Below are 26,483 nucleotides of genomic sequence, written 5' to 3' on the forward strand. Positions count from 1 at the left end.
ATCTATGTACTTTTACGAAACTCAATATATGTATTTAACATGTTATGTTTAAACAATTTGATACGTGAGGAAGTATATTGAAAGTAAGAATCTCATCAATAGGTAAACAATATATTTAACTATGGTCGGATTTGCTATTGTATGCAACATATACTCGTTACACATAAGTAGTAGTTAATTAGCACAAATTCGAATTTTCAATACCGAATTTGTCGTCTTGCATGCATCTGTTTATTTTTTTATTTTTTTAAACTATTATTTTATTAACGAAAAGGGGATGACTCAAAACTATTACAATAATTTAAAGAATGAAGAGTTTTGAACTTGAGACGCATGGATATAAATCCAACATCCTATCCACTAGGATATTGGATCACATGCTTATATTTTTTTTTTTGTACAACAACCTACACCAAAGACTTTGTTACAACTGAGATCAAAGGGCGAGAGGGAATTCGAACTCTGATCTTGAGTATAGAGGCAAATATTACCTACCATTAGAGCTAAACATTTCGGTCTTGCATGCCTCCTTTTGTTTGTCATTTGATTCACTTTTGATTTATTCATCCTTGTAATTACAAACAAGAAGAGTAGGGCAACGAATATTAAAGAAAAAAAAGTGCAAAAATAATCCTTTTATTTTCAACACTACAGTATATTAACATCCTAGCTACATGCAACACTACTTTGTCTTCCAAGCACTATAAAGTTAAGACTATAGGTTTTTTCTCTTCATTTCAAACCAAACTTAATTCGCTCATTTGCTACTTATAAAATAAAATTTTATAGAAAATATTGAAAAGAGGTTATAAGTTTGAATCCCTCAACTTTGTTTATTTCGAATTGAGAAATTAAAATAAAAATGTACTTACGATTCTAGTTAAGTATATATGTTCCTCATATCAAAACAAAGTTATTTCTCCTTTGAGAGTAACCTAATCCATTCGTTATTTATGTTAGCATGTTATATTTTTATTAATTTCAATTCATTTATGTTAATATATCTCAAGTTCCATATCCTTTTTGGAATATTACTTTTATGTGACAACTAATCATATTCCAAATTGGACTACCCCTTTCACAAAGTATAAACTTTCAAGAGTGCATTGCACTTAGAAAAAGTCATAACAAAGTTCATGTTTTTGCCTACAACTACCCTACACCTAAGATTTTGTTACAAGCGAGATCAAATGGGGAGAGGAGATTCGGACTTTGATCTTAAGTGTAGCAGGTAAATATTTCCAATTATTACAGCTCAATATTCTTTGTAAAAGTCAAATTTGATCGAACTTAACCAAACTATCTTTATCTTTTCATCTTATTCAATTGCAGTATCACGAATCGAAGACAATCCTTTGCCACATTGAATGGTGTGAGCGAAAACATTTTTAGACAATATGAGGCATGTGGCACAAAAACTTACATTAAATTGGGGTTAAACAGGGGAATTGGATGCCATCCGAATCCACTTAGTAGGGATTCTAGGCATTCTCAGATCTTAGTCATTTGTCATGTATCGTGTTGTTAGAAATCATTTGAATTATTTTATTTAAAATTAAACACAATAATATTTAACAAAAACTAATCTCACAATATACTATAAACTGGTAAGATGTGGGGATCATGATCCCCATAAAATGGATCCGGAGGATCCCTTTCCTTAAACAGAATCTAATCCAAACTTTTTTTGACCTGCCAACTCCTAGCGTCCATAGAAAACATGGGGGTATTTACGTCCTTCTCTACATGCGGGCATTGTCGTAGTTTCTTATATAATCATGGGCAATCCTTCAACTCCACATCTATAAATATAGAGAACCCAACTCCTTCTCCCATTCCTCAATCATATTTTTTCCCTCTCTCAATCTTTCTCTCTCTCCTTAATCTTTCTCTCTCTAGCTTCTCTCTTTGATACTATCTTTCTCCAGATTCCGGCCACTTTGCCGTACTTCCGGCCACTTTCCCGTACGGCCTCTCCTCTCCCACCCAAATCTTATCTTCTTTTTTTCTTTTAATTTAAAGTTTTTGTTTATTTATTTGGTGGGTCCTGAATTTTTTTAAATTCCCTCTTTTGTCCCAGAGTCAGTTTCCTTTTTGTTGTGAAGTCACCGTTTTACCCCTCGATCGGTGACGTTTTGCTTTTTACTCCCCAAAAATTTTATTTTTAATCGGATTTGCTATCCTTCTTGGGTTGGATTTGTGGTCCATTTTAACTGCTGCTGCACACGTGGCATGCACACAGAGAGCGATCATATGAATACCAAAACGATGCGTTTGCCACCTCGTCGGATTTCGACGACCAATGCATCAAATAATGCCAACAGCAACAACAAGCGCAAGGAGAAGGAGGGTGACTTCGACGCGCTCCAGCAGACCAAGACGCTCAAGCTGGCCCCACCGCCCCAAGCCAAGCCGTCCGAGCCAGCCCCGCCTCCCGGTCAGCCCGGTCAGCTCCTGGCTGGTTATCTGGCGCACGAGTTCCTCACCAAGGGCACCCTCCTCGGGCAGCCGTGGGACCCCTCCCGAGCCGAGCCGGCTCTATCGGGAGTCAGCAGCAGCAAGATCGAAGCCGAGCCGAAGTTCGAGAGCTTGGAGAGATACGTGGAAGTCGCTGATTTGCTGAAAACGGAGGGGGCCCACTTGGCTGGCGTTGTGAATCCAACTCAGCTCGCTGGGTTTTTACAGTTGTGAGGCAAAGGCGAGCTTTGTGGGGGACGCGTGGAGTGCAAGGATTAAAAATGCATCTGGCATTTTTGGCTCCAAATATGGAAATTAGGATTTTTGTAGGGGGCAAAATGCAAAATGCAAAAGAAAAAATGTTTAGTAGTTGCAGGGGCTTTTAGGTAGGCATTGCTTTATGAATGTGTGTCTCTCTTGTCATCCAAATGTATTATAAAATGTCCTCTAGTCATCCAAATGTATGATAAAATGTCATTTCGATTTAACACATCGTTTTTTTAATTTCTACTACGCTTATCAACTTTGAATCGTTGGATTGAATAAATTAGAGAAAATTAAAAAATAAAAATTAACAAGAGATGTGTGAGATAAAAAAAAGTGTATAAATAACACTACCTGAAAAACAGTTTACACATTCATTATTTATCCATCCCCTTGCACTTCTCCTATTTCTAACCACACGAAATCGAATGAATCGAGGGTGAATTACGGGACATAAACAACCAAAGGCGCGTTGTGCATAAAACAAGAGTGAAAATTATATTCCGTACATTATTATCTAAATAATAGACACCTATTTTTGTTACCTATCGCTATACTCTCTAGTTTCAAATTGAATAACATACAATCTTAACTCCAATCTTTTGGTTACTTGCATTTCAAAATGAATGATCTATAATTTTGTAGTGAGTATCAAGATCGCTAATCATTAAGTATTGATGGGTAAGAATTTAGAACACACTGAGATGCGTCAATATTTAATCTTAACTTTGAACAAGTGTTTCTACATCTAACCCCTTTCTTTCCATTTGTTAACAATCTTATTAGAAAATAATTTGTTGTCTACAGTTCGTTTTAGTTAGATTAGTATCACAAATTTGTATGTAAATTACATTTATATCTTATGAAACAAAGTTCCATTTTCAGTCACAGTACTTAAGCCTCAAGGTTTGGTCCTGCATAGGAGAGTTTCTTCTGTCCGGAACCCGGACAAAGCCTTTATTAGAGGGGGTGGGACCAAAATTTGGAAATCGATGGACTTGACAAATCAGATAGATGGGGTAGAGAGTGTGTTTTGTGAGGAAAGGGATCCTCTCCGGCCCTTCCACAAAATTTATCAAATTCACAATTCGGATCCTTGAAATTTGATTCAACGGTTCCAAATAGGGCTCATTTTAAAAGTTATAATAACTTTAACCGTTTAATCAAATTTCAAGGGCACAAATTGATGAATTTGGTAGATTTGATGGAAGGGATCCAGAGATAACCGTTTTCTGTTTTGTGTGAGTGTTCCGTCGAAGACACGTGGTTCGGCCTCCCTAGTCAAAATTTTCTCTCTGCATAGGGGCGGAGCAACCCAAGGATCAACACGGTCCCGGTCAGCGTCTCCTCTTCCAAATTCCTTGCCCCTCTTTCTAGTGTAAAATGCACCTTCTTGTTTAGAAGTACGTCTGTACGACACCTCAAATACAAGCATTATTTTGCAACATTTATAAATATAGAAATTTACCTTAAACAGTAACAAAAACCAATATTAGAAATCCCACACCTAAAATAACATCTACATCCAATCACTTAAAGTCAGTTGAAGTAAATTAATCGGACGCCGTACATTAATCCATCAAACATTAGTTCACCAACAATATTAGCCGTCCAAAGTTGCATGTACTTCTATTTATTTTTTAAAATTTGAATTGAATAAATCAGAGAAGAACCAACGAACATAAATAATTAGTGTATGGTTGTGATTGCTACATGCTGTAATTGTTGTGATTATCCTATGTGTAGTATTGAGGCTTCTGTTGTTGTTACGTATTTGGCGTTTGTTACCGGGAAGCTCATTGCGAGCACCGGCCAGCAAGGCGGTCGGATTCGTCGCCGCTACCTTGTTCCTCATACTTCTGGACGTTGGGAAGGAGAATGCATAACGTGGTTGGACGCGGAGAAAAAATTGGTTGTGCCTACATGCCGACCGGTTGATCTCCCTAAAGAAATCCAACGAAATAAACTTGCGCTGGCTTGTCGGTATATCAAGATTTTAACCTCTTTTTGTTTAGGCCAACAAGATTTTATTATTATTATTATTTTTTTTTATGCTCTTTCTTAACTGTCGAGAAATTTTTAGTATGATCGTCACACGAGATGGTACATCACATGTCGCTATATAAATGGTGAGATATTTGTGTTAAAAAGTTAATAACTTAAAAAACAAAATTTCCCACCACTTACATAAAAACATGTAGTGTACCATCTGTATTCCCGTCATAACTAAAAATTTCTCCTAACTGTCTCCTTCTCCGTATGTAAAAGCAAACATGAAATATGAACAAAATCTTATCTTTTGTATCAATTTGGGAACATCTTTGCTCCAACAAAATTGACTTGTAGAAAAGAGAGAAACGTACACTTTCTCATCTTGTCAATTTCTATCCTCCATCACCTTCTCTTTTGAGATTTTTATTGCCGCAAGGATTCGCTCACAACCGCGGCCCATTTCCAATTGAAAAAACATCTTCCATGCATTGATTTCCCTTAAAACGCGGAATCCTCCCAACATCTATGTGATTTGGCGCAAATTTGCCAATGGATCCCTCATCAACAAAAGACTGTTTTAGAAAGATAATATTTTTAGCACCACTAAAAGATGTTTTATAATGTGTTTAACCCTTAGCTTGCCATGAATTCTAATAGAATTAAGGAAACAAAATATGAAGAAAAAAAAGAAAATCCTTAAAACCTTAGAAAATTGATAAAACCTAGTAAACGTATAAACGTTGAAAAACTGATAATTTGTTGCGGTGTTTCGAGTTGGTGAGTATAGATCTGGTGCTTCTACTAGGTCAGGTGTTCCTCGCACCACCACCTTCTCTTTGCTGTTTGCCTTTGTTGGCAATGTTGCTCGTGGATTCCCATGAGCTTCTTTCAATTGGCTGCAGGTTCTTTGTTGTCTGTAGTTGTGCTAGGAGTGAAGCTTGGGATTAGATGCTGGTACCGATGAGGCAAGGCTTAATTAGGGGCAAGAATTTGTGTGGATTGACATGCATGACCGTTGTTTTGGTGGTTTCAGCAGTGGTTATGGCGGAGGATGCAGCGGAACTGGCTGTTTTCAATTTTCTTTTGTTTCGGTCTCAACTTCTGGTTGGGCCACTGTTGTTTGTTTGTGTTTTTGGCTTTTGGGCCTTTTGTTGTAAATTTTGGTCATTGTAAAGTTTGTTGTTGCTGATAATGAATGTTACCCTTGATCTAAAAAAAAAAAAAAAAGTGATGAGTCATGGGCACAAATCGAATAATAGAGGTCAAATCTGCAATGCTTGACTTTCACTACCGAAATTTTCATCTTTCAATCAGATCAATTTACTACGTCATCTGGATTCTGATATACTTCAAAATAACTATGTTTTCTCTAAAAATCTAGCTCCCTCACTTGTTCTAAATTTTCTTTCACGTCATCATTGAAAGAGAAAAATTCACGTCAACTAAGAAGTCCTTGGAAAACTTGAAGGAGCACCACAGGTGATCAATCTTGGCACTAATAAGTCTTCGCTACGTGCTGAGGCTAGTCTACCAAAGCACACCTGCCGGAGGCGTGCCCTACGAAGCACACATGCCGAATCAAGTCACCCCCTCACCCAGCACTAAGCTCCACGCCTCTTACCAAAGCCAGCCAGCTAAAACACCAGTATCAGGTGACCGGAACATCTCTGCGGAGGCCACTTCATTTCTAAGTTGATCCAAGGCTGAATCAATTTTGCACATAAACAATATTATAACTTTAAATACATTAAAAAAAAAGGGCCTAATCGGATAAATAATTTTTGTGGTGATAAGCTAATTGGATGATAGTCTTTGTGGTAAAACAATTATGATTTAAACCCTTGTGGTGTAATCTGTTAGCAAATTTAATCCAAAATGATTTTTTTGTTAAATATCTGTTAATGTAAGGGTAAAAATGTACTTTAACGTCTGCATCTTCTTCTTCCTTGTCTCTCTGCTCTCTTATATTACAGATGAACCCATCGCGCTCATCTGGGAACCACTGATGGGAGAGAGCTAGGGATCAGGCCGCACTGCCGCCACTACTAGGAAACTGCATTTTGCCCGTTAAAAGCACATTCCCCGACGGCATTGTGATTAGAATCCATTTCACCAAACTCACTACTAAAACTTACAAAGCATGCCTCAGTACCTTCCCTATCTAATTAATCAAACCTACGGCTATATCCCAAATCCCACCAATTCAAGTAGATATCCCACCAATTAAACCCCCTAATCTAGCAGGAATCAACTTAAAGACCACAACTTTTTTAAACTTTACCACATTTAGAACACTAAATCCGCAAACGGATTACAGCACAACGGTTTAAATCCTAATTTCTTTAGCATGAAGACTATTTTTTGATTTCTTACCATCACGAGAACCGTTTATCCGATCAGGCTTAAAAAAATGATATCAAGTCGTTACTAAAAAAATAAAAGCAAGCGATGTTCTTTTGATAAAATAACAACCAACAGGAAGCGGGTAATAAAAGGGAGGGAAAAAGGGGAAGAGGGAAAAAAGCGGTTGAGCTCGGTGAGGCATTTCCACAAACACTTGGGCTGCGGAAACCACCAATAAAATGCTGCGCCTTCAAACTTGTCTCCCGCCGATGCTACATATTTCCCCTTTGCACCGCACCCTCACTCTGAACTCTCTTCCTTGCTATGCTACTTCGAGAAAATCCGATTCGGAGCCCGACCTCAAAGCTCGCTCCAATCCGAAACCGAAATATCGCAGCCGTAAAACGAAAACTTCTGAACACGAAGTGAAGAGCCAGGCGAGACGTTTCCAGCGACGATTCCGAGAAAGCCGCGGTGCGGGCGCAGGAGCGAAGCGGCGGCGGTTGAAGATTACGTGCGGGAGTCGCTTGATCGGACGTTTGCGTCGATCAGAGAGCAGAACCCAGAAATTGTTGAGAAGAAAGATGAAGTAATGAAGAGGAAAGTGGACGATGGTGAGGAGGAGGAGGAGGAGGAGGGTTTTGGAAGGCAGAAGAGCATGGTGGTTGAGGAAGAGAGCAGGGATTGGCCGTTGGATGCCGATGTGGGGTGGGGGATTCGGGCTTCGGAGTACTTCGAGAAGCACCCAATTCGAAACGTGGTGGGCGACAATGGGGTTGAGATTGATTGGGAAGGCGAGGTTGAAGACAATTGGGTGAAGGAGATCAACTGCTTGGAGTGGGAGAGCTTTGCTTTTCACCCAAGTCCTCTTCTTGTTCTTGTTTTCGAGAGGTACAACAGAGCAAGTGAGAATTGGAAGGCGTTGAAAGAGCTCGAAAAGGCGGTCAAGATCTACTGGAATGCCAAAGATCGATTGCCTCCTCGGGTATGCGTGTTTTCGACATCGTTAATTTCCAATTTTGCAATGATTTAATTGATGAATGTTGTTAAATTTAGTAACTTGAGCACCAATTCATGTTCTTGATCGATGAACATTGTTAAATTAGTAACTTTACCTTCAGTTTGTGTATTTGCATTCGACAGTCCGTTAAGATAGACATCAACATTGAGAGAGATTTGGCTTATGCTCTTAAAGTTAGAGACTGTCCTCAGATTTTGTTTGTACGAGGAAACAGGATCTTGTACAGAGAGAAAGGTTGGAAGTGGACTTGTGTGTTCCGATCAGTTTCTGTCAGTGTTTGCGAGAATTACTATATTTTCTTGGCGTTAAGTATGTGTTGCTTTTGCAGAGATTCGGACTGCAGAAGAACTGGTTCCGATGATCGCGCATTTTTACTACAATGCAAGGAGGCCCTGCTGGATTGATGCCAATGAGTTATCTTCGCCTTGCTAATGGCATTCTGGTACCTCAAATTTGCACCGATTTAGATTTGTTTTTGTTTCTTTATGCTTGATTGTCGGTCCTAATGAGTTTTGGCCTCAGGCAAGGGATTATGCGCCGGTGAGATCGTTGGTTTACTTAGAAGTTCGAAGCATGGAGCGTGATCGAAAGTAGGTTGCATTTGCAGGTAAAAGCTGTTGATCCCTTGGATATTGGTCTTGAATGAGTGTTAACATCGAGAAGACGGATATAGAGGTTGCTGAAATGGTTTGAATTGCCATGATGCGGCCACCACTATCTTCACCGTCCACAAATAATAGTTGGAAGCTTCACTAGCCAAAAAGTAATGAACGAGGAAATTAGATGAGCATAACAAGCTCCTTGAAACCTTATATCGATTCTTAACACTATTATTTGTTAGGAGATTTCCCGATTTTCATTTTCGTTTTCCATTTTATTCATGAATTTGTGTATTTATTTTGCTTTTTCATTTTTTTTCTTTTTTGAAGCTATTTTTATGATTATTATTTTAGTGTCCAAATAAGCAAATAAGTGGAACTCATTGTTGCCACATGGGCATTGAACGAATAAATGACTGGGACTTAAAATGTGTCATTTTAATAAGTTGGGTACTTATTTGGAACGTTTAAAAATGTTGAAACTAATTTAGAATATCACTAAAAGTTAGGGGATTACTTATTTTTTTTGTTTTATAATAAAATAACATATAATGGATAAAACATATAATATTTTTTTTGAAGAAAAATATATATTAATATTAATATTATATATTTTAGTATTTTATTAAACATTTTGATTTCTTTTTGGAACAATAAACATTTTGAAATTAAGAGATTGAAAGTCTGAAACTTAGAGTTGAGTTAATTTGAAAATAATTTTTTTATTATTTGATCAAATTTCAATATAGTTCTAAATTTTTTTCATTCTATAATGATTGAAATTGCAAACTGAACCAAATTAAATCACAACACTAGTGATTCAAGCATGTCGATTTTTATCCATTGTGATTTAAAATTTAGGCAAATCGCAATGTGCAACTTGGTGCATGATTTGAATCTAAAAACGAATCAATTCTTCCAGCCTAAAAAAAAAAGTGATTTAAACTGTAAGTGAAATAAGTTGGAGAAAAATACTCGTACAATCCACCACTTTTTCAAAACTTGACTAGTTTTTAAAATTTTCATAAAAATAATGAAAAAAAATAGAAGAAAAAGAAAACTCAAATCGCAAAATAATAAAACAACAAAATCATAAAAAGAAAATGCCTAAAACGGGTCAAAAGCAATTTTGATTTTGTTTTAATTAAAAAAAAAAAATAGAAGAAGAAAAAGCACTAGGGATCCCTTTCGCGTTCTCAATTCTCAGACCCATTCGCCTCTGCGTCCGGCAATCTCTCTCTCTCTCTCTCTCTCTCTCTCTCTCTATCTATCTGGAGTTGTTGTTTGGGTTTTAGGGTTTGGGAGCTTGCAACAATGGTGAGAGGATTACTGAAGCAGCTGACCTTCCGCTCTCTCTCCGTCGCCGGAAAATGGCAGCAGCAACAGCTCCGCCGCCTCAACATCCACGAATATCAGGTCTCTATCTGTGTGCAAGTTTCACTCGCACTTACAGTCACAACCAAACTCTCATATCTAAAAGTCTCCGATCTGTTTCTTTTTAAATCCTCCATAAATTCTGGAAAATTGAAAAGGACACTTTTTTTTCGATTTTATGATAATATTCATTTGTTTCAATAAATACTTTTGTTTAATTTCAATTAGTTCATATAAATTTGCAAAGCTAACAGTACTGATCAGTGAAAAAGTAGAACTTTAAATTGTGTTTTGTTTTATATGATGTATGTGTTAATGCGGAATGTCTGTTGTTCATATCAGTCAAGTAATTGGGTTGGATTGTATTTGTGTGAGAATGTTGTTTGAAGTTTGATGATGAATGCCTTTCATTTTCGGTTGAGATCAGGGGGCTGAATTGATGAGCAAATACGGGGTCAATGTCCCGAAAGGTGTCGCGGCTGGTTCCGTCAATGAAGTCAAAAAGGCAATTCAGGATGCATTTCCCAAGGAAAGTGAGGTAATCATTGGAGATCGTAATCTTTTCATATTTCAGATTTATGAATCCCCAGCTTGCAATTGGTAAACATGTGAAGGTTCGAAATTTGTTTATTGCTATATCTTACTTTCTAAGAATACTACTGTCGTGGCCTTAAAGGAGAAATGCTAACTTGAATTTTGGTGCAGTTGGTGGTTAAAAGCCAAGTCTTGGCTGGTGGAAGAGGGTTGGGAACCTTTAAAAATGGTCTCAAGGGTGGCGTTCATATTGTCCCGACTAACCAAGTTGAAGATATTGCTGGTATTTAAAGCCATCATTGCTAAATGTGATCGGATTTTCATAGTTTTTTCATTAACTATGGACCGAAAGTATCAACTTGGGCTTTCGTACAAATAACTAGCATATGTTTCATTTGCACTCCTGATTGGCCCTCAAGCAATGCATGCATGTTAGTTTACGATAAATCCGTCATATTGTTACTGTATAGTTAGTGTTCTGTATGATTCAGGCAGTTGCAGCTTAGTAAATGCGGTTCTGCTTTGTCATTTTGTGATGCTTATTTATCTCCGTTTATGCTAATTGTGCAGGCAAGATGCTTGGGCAAATTCTTGTTACCAAGCAAACAGGTCCTCAGGGAAAAATTGTCAGCAAGGTTGGCATAGCAATTTGTTTCAAGTTGTCCGTTCATATTAGCTTGAAGCAATGCATGCATTATAGTTTCTGAGCTTTCACTTTTATTAAAATTTGGAATCTTTGTGGCCGAGGATTCCAAACTTTCACTTTTACTTTATATGAAATGATGCTTGATGCTAAGAAGTCCCAAGCACAAACTTTCTTGAACTAGTAAATCATAACTTCATTTTTACTCAGGCTTTGGTCTCTTTCCTTTGCTTGTACAGGTTTATTTGTGCCAAAAGTTGTCGCTTGTCAATGAGATGTACTTTTCTATTATTTTAGATCGCAAATCTGCTGGCCCGGTATATTTTCAAACTCAGTTATTTATGTTTGCTGCAAATTTCTTATTGTATATTACTCTGTCTTTGATAACATAAGTTTTCATCAAAGTTGAGCTCTCTAAACTAAAGATGCTTAATTTTTATCCCATTTTCCAGCTTATAATTGCTTGTGCAAAGGGTGGAACCAGCATTGAAGACCTCGCTGAGAAATTCCCCGATCAGATAATTAAGGTAGCCATCCTCATCTTTAGTTTTGATGCTGTAGCACTACTCTTTCCTTTTCTATATAGTTATTTAACTAGTTTCTTGTTTATCTTTATTTTTTGGTTACGTTGTTGATAGGTACCTATCGATGTTTTCACCGGAATTACAGATGAAGATGCTGCAAAGGTTGTTGATGGTTTGGCTCCAAAAGGGGCTGATAGGAATAGTTCAATCGATCAAGTGAAGAAATTATATAAGCTATTCAGTGAGACTGATTGTACACTGCTGGAAGTGAGTATAAACTTCTTGGTTCTAGTAATGTTACTATGTAAGCTTCCTAGTTCCAAATTATTCTGTTTCACATTTGTCTGACCTTTGATTTTGGACAGATCAATCCACTTGCAGAAACTGCTGATAACCAGCTAGTAGCTGCTGATGCCAAGTTGAACTTTGACGACAATGCTGCTTATCGTCAGAAAGAGATATTTGCTCTTCGCGATCCATCGCAGGAGGATCCCCGAGAGGTATGTTGTCCTTTTCAGTGGACAGTCATCCTTGTGTTTGACCCCATTTTAAGCTGATTAGTATTATCATCTTATGCTCTCCGTTGCCGCTAATCATCCCATTTTCTGTATACAATTTTTGTCGGCATAATTCATTTTTGTCCTATATGTATAATGTATATGCAGTATGTCCGTTTCAAAATTTAGTGAGGATTTTTGCTGTTGTTAACAAAAAGTTTTGCACACATTTTACTAATTTGAAATGGAATTTACTGTTTCTAATCATGACCTGGGTTGGGTAGGTTTGTACACTCCTCTTAAAACCCGGTCAGCTTTTAATAGGTATTCCTGATTCCCACCCCCATTAAGTGCGGAGGAAAGTGGGGACTCATTAACAGGGATTATAAAGTTCCCATATTGTCTACTGGATATAGTATATCATAAATCATAATGAAGCCCACATGCCACTGATGAGCTTGTTTGTTGGAGATGCTTTGTCTAGGTGTTGTAGGTTTTCTGATACACTGTACAACAGTATACCCTCTGTTTAATTATTTTTCTTTGGTCTCTTTTACCTTTTGACAGGTGGCTGCTGCCAAAGCAGATTTGAATTATATTGGCTTAGATGGGGAGATTGGTTGCATGGTGAATGGTGCAGGATTAGCTATGGCTACAATGGATATCATTAAGTTACATGGGGGAACTCCCGCCAATTTTCTAGATGTTGGCGGAAATGCTTCTGAAAACCAGGTAAGGATGTAGTCATACGATAGGATTTGTTGAACTGCTTGTTGGACCTTTTGTTTCCCACTGTCGTCATCAAATCTTTTCATTTCTAGTTTTATTTTCTCATTTTTTATCTATGACTAATGGTTCACTAGATTGTGAAGTGCCACGTGTACATCTGAGTGCTAACTCATGTTGGAAATAATTATTTTTTTTTTGTTCATTTTTCTGTTGAATAAAATGGCAATTTCTTAAAGCCCTTACGAAACCTGGATTTCTTTTGTTTCTCTAATTCTAGATTATGTGAAACAGGTTGTTGAGGCGTTTAAGATATTGACTTCTGATGAGAAGGTGAAAGCCATTTTGGTCAATATATTTGGTGGAATAATGAAATGTGATGTGATTGCAAGTGGAATTGTCAATGCTGCTAAACTGGTTAGCAATACTGTTCTGTGTTTTTTTCCCTTCACTAAAGTGAAATATCATTTTGAATTACGCTTAAGAGATTGAGTAATTGCTGAGGGAAAATACAATTTGGCGCTTCCTTCCCATGAGGGAACGGGTGGAAATTGTTCTAGTTAATTCAGCTCATACTCTAAATTTAACAGCTTCGTGTAATTATATGGCCTCAGTCTAGTTTTTCTGAGGAATTAACATTTATTCATCCTTGTTCAAGGTTAAACTAGAAGTGCCGGTGGTTGTTCGTCTTGAAGGCACCAACGTTGAGCAAGGAAAGAGGATTCTCAAGGTACCATTAGAAACTTAATCCTGATGTATCAGTAAAAAGTTAAAAACTGTCGTTATCATCCAAGATAAAATGGAAATCTTGCTCTGTTAATGGCTATGCAGGAAAGTGGAATGGCGCTAATTACAGCAGAAGATTTGGATGATGCTGCTGATAAAGCTGTTAAAGCGCTGAAGAAGTAGATCCCTTGATTCTCTTTCTAGTTACATATCGATATGATTCTTACTTTCACGGTGGCACTGATGTGCTCTGTTTAGTGTTTTTTTGGTTATGAAAGTTGAAACTACGTAAAACACCATCTGCGTCGTTTGAGCAAAAAAATTGAAATTGTTTGATGAGAAGTTTTGAGGTTGTATCTGTTGTCAACAAGGAAATTTCAATAATCCAGCTTTCTACAAATTTATTCAAGTTTTTTCTTTTTTGCGGTTTATGTTTGTGCACTTTCCTATGCATCGGGTTTTAATCTTCTTCCCGTAGTTTCGATTAATTTAAAGTAAAATTGTCGTTTTCAAAAGAACTCACTGGATCATGAGCAAATTTCTTTCAACACTAATTATTTTGACAGAACACTTGTATTGCCACCTTTTATCTTATAAAGGTGCCGTTGTTCACACATCTGTTTGTATCTCTCACACATCCCTCTCGATTTTTGGATGTGAAGTAAAAATGAAGGTGTGAATAGCATTAACCTTTTTAATTTGAGTTCAAAGGCTGTTGGTCTAAGTTGGGCACTGCTGTGCTCTCCATCTGCACCTTAGTTCGAATAAATCTCATTGTAGTTTAGATTAAATAAAAATTCGCTCGATTTTGTATTGTTCAGGTACAATATCAAGATTATTTTTCATGATTTATAATTTACAAGCACCACAACACGAAGAAAATTTAATTACTAACAAGATATATACTTTTTGCTTGTCCAAAGATTGTGCAATCTTCTTGGCAATGCAATAAGCAGTGGATTCAACGGTGATCATTGGATTCACACCAACTGCAGTCGGAAGCAAACTTGCATCGCAAACAAACAACCCTTTTGCCTCCCAGCTCTCACCATTTTCATCAACTCCTCCTTCCTCCTCAGTAGCCCCCATTCTGCAACTGCCCATCTGATGAGCAGATGAGTAAATTGTCCACAGCTCCTCCCTCGCGCTCGGCCCTGCGGAGGTGACAACCGTGTCCAAAAACTCCTCCAAGTCCTCCTCCTTAACCCCCTTGCATTTTATCCTCTGCCCGTCGTTTCGATATGTCCCCACTTCAACAGCTCCTGCTGCAATCATGATCCTCAGAGCCTGCCTTAGCCCTGCTAGAATATTTTCTTTGTCTAATTGGTCTAATGTGTAGTGGATCCTCCCCTCACGCTTAACCACGCCCGAACTGTGGTCTCTCACCAATGCAAACAGGTTAGCTGTTCTTGCATACTTCTCCATCCTGTCCTTCATGTCAAGCCTTGAAATCCACGGAGACAATGTAGCAAATGAGGCCGGCCCTAGCACAGCAGTCTCTATAATCGCGCGTGCATTTGCGGTCTCAGAAACCACTTTGTGGATTGAAGTGATGATCCCTCCCTCATATTTTTTTCCTTTGAACTCCTGATTCGTGTTGAGGAAAGTATCCCCAAGACAACAGAACAGGGTGGAGGTGGAGGTTCCGGCCAATATTCCGATTCTTGAGTCCACTGGAGATCATTAGAGGAGGAGTCAAGAGAGACCCACATGCTGAAATTGTCACTTTTGCCTCGATTTCCAGCTTCCTTTTTATGTTCTTGCTCAAAGATGTTGCTTGCACCCCAAGGCATCGCTTTCTTCTACCTCCATCATTGTCCTTCTTGAGTATAAACTTCTCAGCTTTGCATCCAGTTAAAATCACCGCACCACATTCCACAGCATCGACTAGCCAAGTTGAATCAGTCCCCTTCTTGTCCCCTGTTGGACAACCATAATTGCAAAAACCACAGTAATGATCTGCTGATGAGTTCCTTGGAACTGATTCAACTTTCAATCCAAGATTTTCGCACCCTTTTCGCAGAATTTGATTTTGGAAATTTTCTTTGGTGCAACTCTCTGTGACACCGATCCTCTTACACACAATATCCATGGCAGATTGGTAATCCTCGCTTGCATAAAGTGGAATCTTATGATCCACAGACCACTCACGAAGAACATTATTTGGCGTTCTGATAGATGCAGACCAATTTACCACAGAGCCTCCTCCAACTGTTGAACCGGCTAAAATCATTACCATCGCATCTACGGATGACATAATTCCACCAGATTCGTATAGCTCACTCATTGAAGGGCCTTCGAGAGAAGAGTAATCTTTCGGCACGAAATAGTTCCCTTTCTCAAGAACGACCACTTTTTGGCCAGATTGAGCAAGAACTGCAGCTGCAACTCCTCCACCACAACCCGAACCAACAATGACAACATCACATTTGATCCTGTGGATGTTGTTTGCTGCATCGTCCACCACTTCGAGGCCTTTCTTCGTGAGAGATTGGACTAGCGTAGAATCGCTTTCGTACATGGTTTCTATGATTCCCTTATCAAGAGGTCTCTCCTTTGGGGTTTTAATCAATTTTTCTTTCTTGTCTAATTCAAATCCAATCGCTTTCCATGCTGGGTTTCTTGAGTTTTCATCAATCTGCAAACCAAGCACCAAAAGAGGAACAAAAACTTCAATTTCTAATGGAAAAAGAGTGAAAGATGAAACAAGGACCAATATAATAATTGAAAGTGTACATCAACTAAAGAAGCAGAAGTGGAGTAACGAAGTGAGTATGAAAGTATAGAAGTTAACAATATTGTCCTTTTTCTTTGCCGTATCATTATTCAAAGTCATAAGGGATGAAAGCAACCGATAACATAATTTATCTAAATTAAATTATTTATCAAAGAAAAACAATGGCATAAGATAAAGGTCAAAACTGACATGCCTTACCTACACCGGCTACGACACTGGTATGAAAAACTACTAATGCCAGTGGGGAAGCTAGAAATCGAAGCTAGAAGAGGCCTCTAAGTCATATGAAAGAAATTGGACAAAAAATAATATAACTAATGGGAGAAAAGGTTCACTTTGTGTTGTGGAGTGAAAAGTTTTAATCAAAAGAGAGTAATGGAGTCAAGAAAAAAAGAAAGATTGAGATAATTATATCATAAGCACTGAACCTTAGTTCCTACTTGAAGTTGAGCAAAAGTTAATAATCATGGCTCAAAACTGCAGCTATGAAAATCGTATTTCAAGATATTCCTCCTCTATTCTATATGTGCGGGGTTCACTGCACAACAACACTCTATCATAAAAAATGGTGAACTAAGGAAGGCTAGTTGATATAAGGCTTTGGTTTCATAACAATACCACTGTAAAGCACTCTTTTTTTTTTTCAATTAGAGAAACATAATAAAGCTAGTTGGGAGTAAAATCACAAAATCACAAGTCAAAGAACGCAGAATATCCAACAAAAAGCACACAAACAGAAGCTAGAAAGTAAAGAAACTTCAGGATAGGCCCGGGCCTCTCTTGGTCCTCAAGTGGCTCAGCCACTGAGTAACGCACGCACGCACATCATTGTTATTAATTCAAAATATTGTCACAGGGTCGTATTCAGTATAAGTAAATCTTTTTTGCTGCGGTGCTAAATATTCAGATGGAACATTACCCTGGAGAAGAAGGTGTAGAAGCAGCACATTTTGACCACCATAAACATCAATCTGATTGTGATGACAAGCTTTCCCCTTGACCATTTGTTGAGGACTTGTTCTCTTTTGTCCAATGACATTTCAGAGAATTTGTGAATGAACGGCCATTTCCAGTCAAAGCAAATTTTTCCACAAAGCAAAAATGTTCCTAATCTCAATGATAGCATCTTCAGAAATAGCCTCATTGCATCCACCCCTTCTGGTAGAGCTCTCTTCACTATCATTTCTGCTACCTGTTTTGCCAAATACTGAACCAATTAATTAAGGAAAATACTTAGGCTATGTATTTCTAATTATTGAGGAAATCTTAGTTTGATACGTGTGCATATTTTTTTTTTTTTTTTTTGTGATTTTAACGAGACTGAGTTACTTTTGCATACACGTCATACTCTAATGTAGAGATAAAAGAATAATGATTCCTTACAAAACAATGTTTACTGATTAACCTAAGAAAATAATAAAACATAACAAATTGAATATTTTTCAAATCAAAAAGAGATAAAAGGTTTCCAATGAACTTTAACAGAATACAGTGAAACAAGATATGGAAATGACCTCATCTGGGATGGGAGGCTGAGAGCCAGAAGCTGTGTGGTAGGAGGCGGAGGAGGAGGACGAATGAAGGGCTTGGTGGTCATCTGGGATTTCCTCCAATGGGAGAGGAGGTATAAGAGATTCACAGATAGCAGCCAGTGATTGCATTTGAGCTGAAGAGAAACCATGGCTGAATTTGCTTTCCCTCCTTCCTCCTCTCAACAATGGATGACAACAGCTCTCTCTCCCCTCCATATCTCTCTTCTCTCTCTCTCTCTCAATAATAAGATTACTTTGGTGTTTTTTCAGTCTTGTCCTCTGAGGGGTGTCTGCCTCTTTGGCTTCATACATATACATATATATATATATAGAGAGAGAGAGAGAGAGAGAGAGAGAGAGAGATAGTATTTGCCGTGTGGAAACAAACAAATAAGAATTTGTGATACTCTCTAGAACAAATTGGAAACTACGTTTAAATCAATTAATCAAACACTCAAACCCATTCTAGAAATAAAAAAACTCATCAAATAGTTAGGAATATTAATTGTAAACCAAAATGTTAGGTTACCATATTTAACGATAGGCAATATCTCTCGAATTGAAAAAAAAAAGATTTGAGTAACCACGACAAGTGGTTGAGTAGAAAAGTATGAACAACAACTTCTTAAAGAAAAAAAAAAGGGAGGTGATGAGTTCGATACTTTGTAAGTTGTGAATCTAATTGATCGTGATTACGAGTAGGGTGAATTTCCAACTAGCCTCCTCTGAACACGGGTGGGGTGAATAACAGTGGTTTGCCACTTATTGTCCCTTTTTTTTGAAAAAAAAAAATGATTGAGTTGTTGAGCAATGAACAAATTCATTTTATGTATTATACAGTGTGACAAGAATATACTAGTCTAAATTTGTAACTAAATCGTATATTATATTAAAAATTCAATATTTACGTAAAAAGTTTGACTCTCGTCCTTCCCTTTTCTTAAATTTGAGAATAAGAATCATCTTGATGTTGTAATGTCATATGTAGATAACCCACATAAATAGTTCTTTACTATTTATCTGTAAAAAAATTAGAAGAATTATTATTTATGTACTATTTATTTGAAGAAATTTTGTAAAGTAAATAGCGTTGCTACATTATTCCGTCGAATGAAAACCTCTATAAAATGAGGTTCATTCGTTCATTGCATATACACAATTCAATATCAAAGACAGAGAAGAGAAAAGTAAAGAAGAGAGATGTGGGAGAAATTACCAGTGAGCTGGGCTAGAGAGAAGAAAAAATAGTGAGAGTTATCTTTGTACTTCTATTATTTTAGATAATGAGAGAAAGTACTGCTGCTGCCTGAGGACGTAGGCACACTTGTTGAACCTCGTAAATATTGTGTCTCGTTTACTTTATATTCCACAGCCCACATACCATCGATTTTACAACACGTTTTCAGCACGAGAAACTCTCGCTTAAGTGCAAAACACTACACATAATCCAAACCCGAAACAATGGTTCAAGATAACATCGTTCTTAGGTATGTCCATTTTTTATCTATTTTTCGTCTCTCCCACCACGCTAGAAGCGTCCCTCTGAATCCTGGTGAGAATTGAAATTTACAATGACCTGTAGTCATCATGAAATGAGAAAATTCGTATTTGACAAATGGTTTCTAGAGATCCAGAAGAATCTCATCAGACTTGGAAACTCATACTGCATCGTTCTTAATGGATCTCGAGGACTCAAAATAATTCTAGCTTTGAGTTTTATGCTGCTTGACGCCTATGGCCGCCATCTTTTGATGGCGTTGTAGTCCTCTGGTACATGCCAACATCTTTGTCGTCCCCAATTTTGTGACTCCCCATCTAATATCCAACGCTGGAAACGTTATCACCACCTTTTTTTTGGTGAAGAGATCGACAATGATAACTGTCACATCCCGGCCCGGGGCGGATTACTTCCTGGGCCTGCTCCACCACCATAGCACGATATTGTCCGCTTTGGGCTTACCATTCCCTCACGGTTTTGTTTTTGGGAACTCACGAGCAACTTCCCAGTGGGTCACCCATCATGAGATTGCTCTGGCCCCCTTCTCGCTTAACTTCGGAGTTCCCATGGAACCCGAAGCCAGTGAGCTCCCAAAAGGCCTCGTGCTAGGTAAGGATGGGAATATACATATAAGGATCACTCCCCTGGGCGATGTGGGATGTTACAATCCACCCCCCTTAGGGGCCCGACGTCCTCGTCGGCACACACGCGACCAGGGTTAGGCTCTGATACCAATTTGTCACATCCCGGCCCGGGGCGGATTACTTCCCGGGCCTGCTCCACCACCATAGCACGATATTGTCCGCTTTGGGCTTACCATTCCCTCACGGTTTTGTTTTTGGGAACTCACGAGCAACTTCCCAGTGGGTCACCCATCATGAGATTGCTCTGGCCCCCTTCTCGCTTAACTTCGGAGTTCCCATGGAACCCGAAGTCAATGAGCTCCCAAAAGGCCTCGTGCTAGGTAAGGATGGGAATATACATATAAGGATCACTTCCCTGGGCGATGTGGGATGTTACAATAACGGTTTTTTTTTTTGGTTTTGCTCCGCTGGCAAATTCCCGTATCCCAGCAGTGAGCCCCAATTTTGGGATTGCCTTTGCTGACCAAAGGGCTTAAAGCCCATTACCATACCTAAATAAATAAAAAGAATAAAAATGGGGAGCCTAAGAGGTGTGTGATAGGATTTTTAACACTACAAAAGTAGGGATAAAAACACACAAAATACTTGCAAGAAAACAAGGTAGTTGTAGTATAAACAGTTCAAGTAAGGTTGTTTTCTGCAGGGATTGTTTGAATAATTTGTACAAAACCAAATTCTTAGTTAATTATTTAAAAACAAGGATTGGAAAAAGTTGATTTTGAATTTAAAAATAATAAAAATGAATTTAATTAAACTGATTAAAGAAAGGGAAAATTAGAATTTTTAACAATTTTTTTTATATCATTTAAATTAAACATTTGTGCCTTTTTAAAATTTGATTAAAGTGTGTTAACTAATAGTCGCATCTATTTTTTAAAATTAAAATAATTTTTAAATTTATTCTTTTATCTGCATGGTGCACTTTTTCTTATTTAGTGAAGATATTAGTAATTAAACTATATTTTCTCTTCTTCCAAATAGTTTTTTGGATCACAGTTTTTTATTTTATTTTTATTATTATTTTATTTTTTTTTGCAAACATTTAATATTATTTCTTTTTTCCAAATGGTTTTTTCTTTTTCAAATAGTTGGTGATCAACATACAAGCTCCATGTAATTTTTTCAATTTTTTTGTGAAATTATATTTTTTTTGCTGTTTTTTTAAGTATAGTTGTTGACGAATTATTATTAGGTACAATACATTATGTATATATTATCTGCAGGTATGTCACATCCCGACCCGGAGCGGATCACTTCCCGGGCCCGCTTCCACCACCGTAGCACGATATTGTCCGCTTTGGGCTTACCATTCCCTCACGGTTTTGTTTTTGGGAACTCACGAGCAACTTCCCAGTGGGTCACATTGTGACATCCCACATCGCCCAGGGGACTGATCCTTAAATGTATATTCCCATCCCTACCTAGCACGAGGCCTTTTGGGAGCTCACTGGCTTCGGGTTCCATAGGAACTCCGAAGTTAAGCGAGTAGCGCGCGAGAGCACTCCCAGGATGGGTGACCCATCGGGAAGTTCTCGTGTGAGTTCCCAGAAACAAAACCGTGAGGGAATGGTAAGCCCAAAGCGGACAATATCGTGCTACGGTAGTGGAGCGGGCCCGGGAAGTGGTCCCGCCTGGGCCGGGATGTGACAATTTGGTATCAGAGCCTAACCTTGGTCACGTGTGTGCCGACGAGGACGTCGGGCCCCTAAGGGGGGTGGATTGTGACATCCCACATCGCCCAAGGGACTGATCCTTAAATGTATATTCCCATCCCTACCTAGCACGAGGCCTTTTGGGAGCTCACTGGCTTTGGGTTCTATAGGAACTCCGAAGTTAAGCGAGTAGCGCGCGAGAGCACTCTCAGGATGGGTGACCCATCGGGAAGTTCTCGTGTGAGTTCCCAGAAACAAAACCGTGAGGGAATGGTAAGCCCAAAGCGGACAATATCGTGCTACGGTAGTGGAGCGGGCCCGGGAAGTGGTCCCGCCCGGGCCGGGATGTGACAGGTACGTTTGAATTTACAAAAATCATTAATTGGTACGTTTATTTGCAATTTTGATACGTTTGATTTGATACATATTGTTAATATTAGTAAATTATTTTTATTTTGGTACGTTTTATTTTGTACACATTGTGTATTGGTACATTTATATTATTCTCATCCTATTTCTCTTAACGTACTACAAGAAAAACTTATTTCGGTACGTTTGATTTTGGGGGATTTAAAAATATTTTAAACTATTTTGGAAAGAAAATATCTTAAATCGTAGATAATTATTGCTGAATTGTAGCATTATTGTGAAAATAAATTGAATCTAACCAACTTTTTTTTTTTACAATTATCTCAAACAGAGGAGAGTGTAATCAAAATGCTAGATTATAGGAAATTTGTTACAATATAATGTGCATATAGCACCAAAATTATGACAAAAAAAAGTTTAATCAAATCACTAAAAGGCATGGATGTTTGATCTAGAAAATTCAAAACTGAAGCGCCTATATCAAAAGATCCCTTAAAGAAATTAGTTAAGTAAAAAAAAAAAAAAAAAAACAAAGGAAAAGGTTTTGAAAATCAAATTGTAAAAGCCTAGGGTTCCACCATCTCCTTAACAATCCTATGCAATTTTACTAATTACTTATGAATTACCCATGCAACTTTGAAGGTTAGGTTTTCTTAATGCATATTCTACTCGTGGTATTCAAGCTAGAACGTATATCAAACATGCAATCCGTCTGTGGTATTCAGATCAAATATAAACATGCATGACTCATTACGCTTTGTGAAAACCCTTTGAAAAACCATGCAACCCTAAGACGTGTTATTCATCCTAGATGAAATTACAACTATTAATCACAAGAAGCAATACTCAATTCCCCGGTGGTTTTCCAACCAAATTGCATCCGATTACTTATCTAAACATCCTAATGGTAGCTAAGCATTAAGATATATAGACAGTTTAAAACACAGTGATTAATAATTCAAAATAAACGTGCATAATATCATAAGCAATTAAATAATAACTACATATTCATACTAAGGCTCAAGGCATCGTCCTAGCAAACGAAAATTAGCTACGAACAACCATAAAACACAAGGAATTTTATTGAATTAGAAAAATGATAGAAAACACCTTGAAAATATAAAACGTCAAAGCCTAGCTAAATTCTCCAAGTACGTTCCCCCCTCTTCTAATGGCTAAAAGTCTTATTTATACTACTAGAAAATAAAACCCTACCTTGAAAAGGTCTTAGAATAAAACTAGGAAACATAATTAAATGATAAAACAAAAAATAAAAGGTTTCCTATTTGAACTAAATTCGGAGTTCTCAGACAATATATCTTTTGACTGACCAAATCAACTCCGATTTGGTCTCAAAAGATCTCTTTTGAAAGCTGAAGATGTCCCCCACAAATCCTCAGAAGGAATCTTCCTCAAAATATACCACATTGACCTCCAAAATACCCAAAAATATTCAGAAACCTTAATCTGGGAAAGCTGCTCGCCCTTTATTTCATCGTCACGGTCAAACGGCTTAGTAGAAAAATCTGGAATTCTAATACAATCATCTTGAAAGACTTACGAACAACCTCCAATTGGAATCACTCCAAAATTCATCTATTTGAATACTTTTTGCTCCAAAGGAAGTCGAATGTCTTATATTGAAAATATATAATAAAGTATCAAAATTCTACCAAAATAACTAATAAATTAACACTAAGATTAGGGTAAAATATATGGTAAAATATGGACTCATTAGTGTGGTTCTGGTTGTGCACAGAAAAAGAAATAAAAAAAGTGAATGATCAAACATTCACGTGGGAAAGATAAAAAAAAAGGGGAAATGGGGCTAGATTTTTGGAATGGTTTATTGCACCATGTGAGAAGAAGGGGAAAAATAAAGAAGAAGATGGAGACTTAATCATTGTCTTTTTTGTTTTGGCATATTGTGTAAATGATATTGGTTTAAAATCATATCATTAGTTTTATTTATTTAAAGCAATTTATTTACAGTTGGTGAAATTATTACCTTTTCTTTAAGCTTTGATATTTACTATAAAGCTATTTATTTAACATGGTTGGAATTATCGCTTATTGCTTTAATTTACTTACTGTGCTACATTTTTTGTTATGGTGAGTATAACAAGGACCTGAAGTTCCTTGATCAGATTAGAACCTGAAGTTCCTTAATCCGCATTATATAAAAAGATCGAACCTGAAGTTCCTTGATCAAAATCAAAACCTAAAGTTTTTGAATCAACTGAGAGAGTAGCAGTCACTCATCTAAATTAAAGTGACAACCATAAGCGCCTCAGTCTACAAACTATTAAATGAGGGTAAGAAGCTTCTTGATTCGTGTAAATGAGGACCATAAGTTCCTTAATCCATGTACAAATTAAGTATGGGCATGAATTCCAAAAATATGAACCTAAAGGTTATAATCATGTCGATATTGAGAATAAATTACGAGTGCATATGAATAATATTTTGACCTGAAGTTTAATATATGAATAATGTTAAGAACTTGAAGTTCTAACATTTTGTGTAGACATATGTTATATGTGGTATGAGTTAATTAGGAGCAATTTCTATCATACCTGAATTTCTTCCTTTTGGGAATAAGAAAATAGTGAACTTAGCAAAACCCAATTTTGTGACCATTGACATCTTACACAAGAGATACTTTCATGAATTCATAATGCTCAAGAATTCATGTGGAAACATATGATATTAGAAAACATCTATACTTAAAGGCTCATTGAATCTTATTCATGGAACCAGAAGTTTCCATTGTCCCTTCATTAATTAATTATGGAATCAGAAGTTTCATGGGTCCCATATATAACAAGCTAAAGTAGAAGCTTTCAAACATGTATAAAATCAAATGGGAGAATTTTTTTTTTATACATACACGTGCATACACATGAGTTACAACTACAAAAACAAACAAATGGGGGAGCCTTCACAAAGGTTGCTTATGTGAAGCCTCAATACTTGGTAGTACCCTAAAAGGGGGAGACACTGGAGATTGATTATGTGACACCCCAGTACTTGGCAAAACACTAGAAGGGGAAGGCGCTAATTGCCTTTGGAATCTAGCCACGAACCTCTGGTGATCACTTTGGATCCGACTTTCGGATTCCTACAGCTGGTCGAGCTTTCTTTTCATGCTCGTCGAGTAAATATTTGCAAGTTTGTACAACCTTTTATTCTCGTGCTTGAGCCTTCCGATCTCTTGTCTAAGACTTGCTACCTCAACCATTAATGTTTCGACTTAGCGAGTTCGAGCAAGTAGCGTTATATCATCCTTCATCACAGAGTCTCTAATCATAAAAGAACCTTTAGAAGATAAGAAAGATGGGCGCCATATATTTATCCTGAAGCGAGACGTGTGCATCTCCCCCGAGACTCAAATCCAAACAATGGTTAGATAGGTAAGCCATTTTTTGAAATGATGAAAGAAAAGGGTTGGATAAAGTGAAATCTCAGAAATACAACAGAAACAATTTTCACAAGCGGGCAATTTTCAACGTGTGCATTTCAGATACAATAAATACCCTTATAAAAAGAGAGGCAACATAGCTACTTGTTCAAAAAACAAAGAGACACCGCTCTCCGAATTTTAAAAGCCGGATTTTCCTGAATAAAGTTTGCCAACATTTCTCAGACGTAATCTCAGCTTTCTAGATATCAAGAAAAACTTTGTCAAAATGTCTCTGGCAAAGTTAAAACACGTAAAGTTCACTATTCCAACTACACCACTGCTACCAACAAGTATGGGTGACAAGGTCACAACTGCATCACTACCTGCTATTGGGAAATCCTTATATATGTCGACCTTCGTCCTCCATGGCAAGGCACACCTCCAAAAATGTCTAACTGTTCTTCCTTGCAGAGAATGCATCTTCAACCAAGCTTCACAAAATACCCAGTCTTCCTCCTCTCTGAGAATACCTATTCAACCAAGTCCCTCAAAATGCCAAACTAATTTCCTCAACAAGAAATCCTTTTTGATCGATAAGGTTTACATCAGCATCAAATCTTTCTACAATTTTCCTTTAAGAGAAAAAAGTATCTCATATCATGCTTCTTTCCTATTTTTTTCCTTTGTCCTTACTTTTACTTGCAAGATAAGAAGAAAGAAAGCAATCAATTGGAACCTAAAATCAAACTTCTGGTCTAGAACTGATTCCTTGAAACCTTTATCTGGTTGCTTACCTTGCATTGCTCTCAAGTAGTCATCTTCAACTGTTGTTGGAGCCGGGTTCAAGTCACCAATGTCACAGAATGGTTTTTGATGTTGGCTCTTTACACTAAAGTTGCCAAGCATGGATGAGTCACCAAGAAGTGATTGACCATCCAAGGGCAAGGG

The 26,483-nt window shown here is 37.5% G+C and overlaps 3 protein-coding genes and 1 pseudogene across 3 annotated transcripts; 3 read left to right on the plus strand and 1 right to left on the minus strand.

Moving 5' to 3' along the window:
• The first annotated feature begins 2,025 nt into the window (after positions 1-2,025).
• Positions 2,026-2,945, plus strand: LOC125468324. Its single transcript, XM_048563948.1, has one exon. It carries the CDS (start codon positions 2,233-2,235, stop codon positions 2,689-2,691), a length of 459 nt encoding a protein of 152 aa, XP_048419905.1. The 5' UTR covers positions 2,026-2,232; the 3' UTR covers positions 2,692-2,945.
• A 3,400-nt stretch (positions 2,946-6,345) lies between these two features.
• On the plus strand, positions 6,346-9,096 carry LOC103928791 (annotated as a pseudogene).
• An 817-nt stretch (positions 9,097-9,913) lies between these two features.
• LOC103928759 (succinate--CoA ligase [ADP-forming] subunit beta, mitochondrial) lies at positions 9,914-14,109 on the plus strand. Its single transcript, XM_009337839.3, has 12 exons — positions 9,914-10,092; positions 10,478-10,588; positions 10,756-10,867; positions 11,155-11,219; positions 11,467-11,544; positions 11,680-11,754; positions 11,866-12,018; positions 12,117-12,251; positions 12,816-12,980; positions 13,269-13,391; positions 13,633-13,704; positions 13,806-14,109. The coding sequence occupies exons 1-12, from the start codon at positions 9,991-9,993 to the stop codon at positions 13,881-13,883; spliced, it is 1,269 nt and encodes a 422-aa protein (XP_009336114.2). The 5' UTR covers positions 9,914-9,990; the 3' UTR covers positions 13,884-14,109.
• Positions 14,110-14,459: 350 nt separating this feature from the next.
• On the minus strand, positions 14,460-18,341 carry LOC103928760 (long-chain-alcohol oxidase FAO2-like). The gene is given in 4 exon segments (XM_009337840.3): positions 14,460-15,287; positions 15,289-16,338; positions 17,357-17,629; positions 17,952-18,341. Coding segments are annotated over 4 exon segments (2,397 nt in total). The 5' UTR covers positions 18,288-18,341; the 3' UTR covers positions 14,460-14,549.
• Between the last annotated feature and the right edge of the window lie 8,142 nt (positions 18,342-26,483).

This window comes from the organism of the source record quoted next, unplaced genomic scaffold, assembly GCF_019419815.1.
Source record: "Pyrus x bretschneideri cultivar Hongxiangsu unplaced genomic scaffold, Pyrus_bretschneideri_v1 Contig10, whole genome shotgun sequence".
In the NCBI taxonomy this organism is placed as follows: domain Eukaryota; kingdom Viridiplantae; phylum Streptophyta; class Magnoliopsida; order Rosales; family Rosaceae; genus Pyrus; species Pyrus x bretschneideri.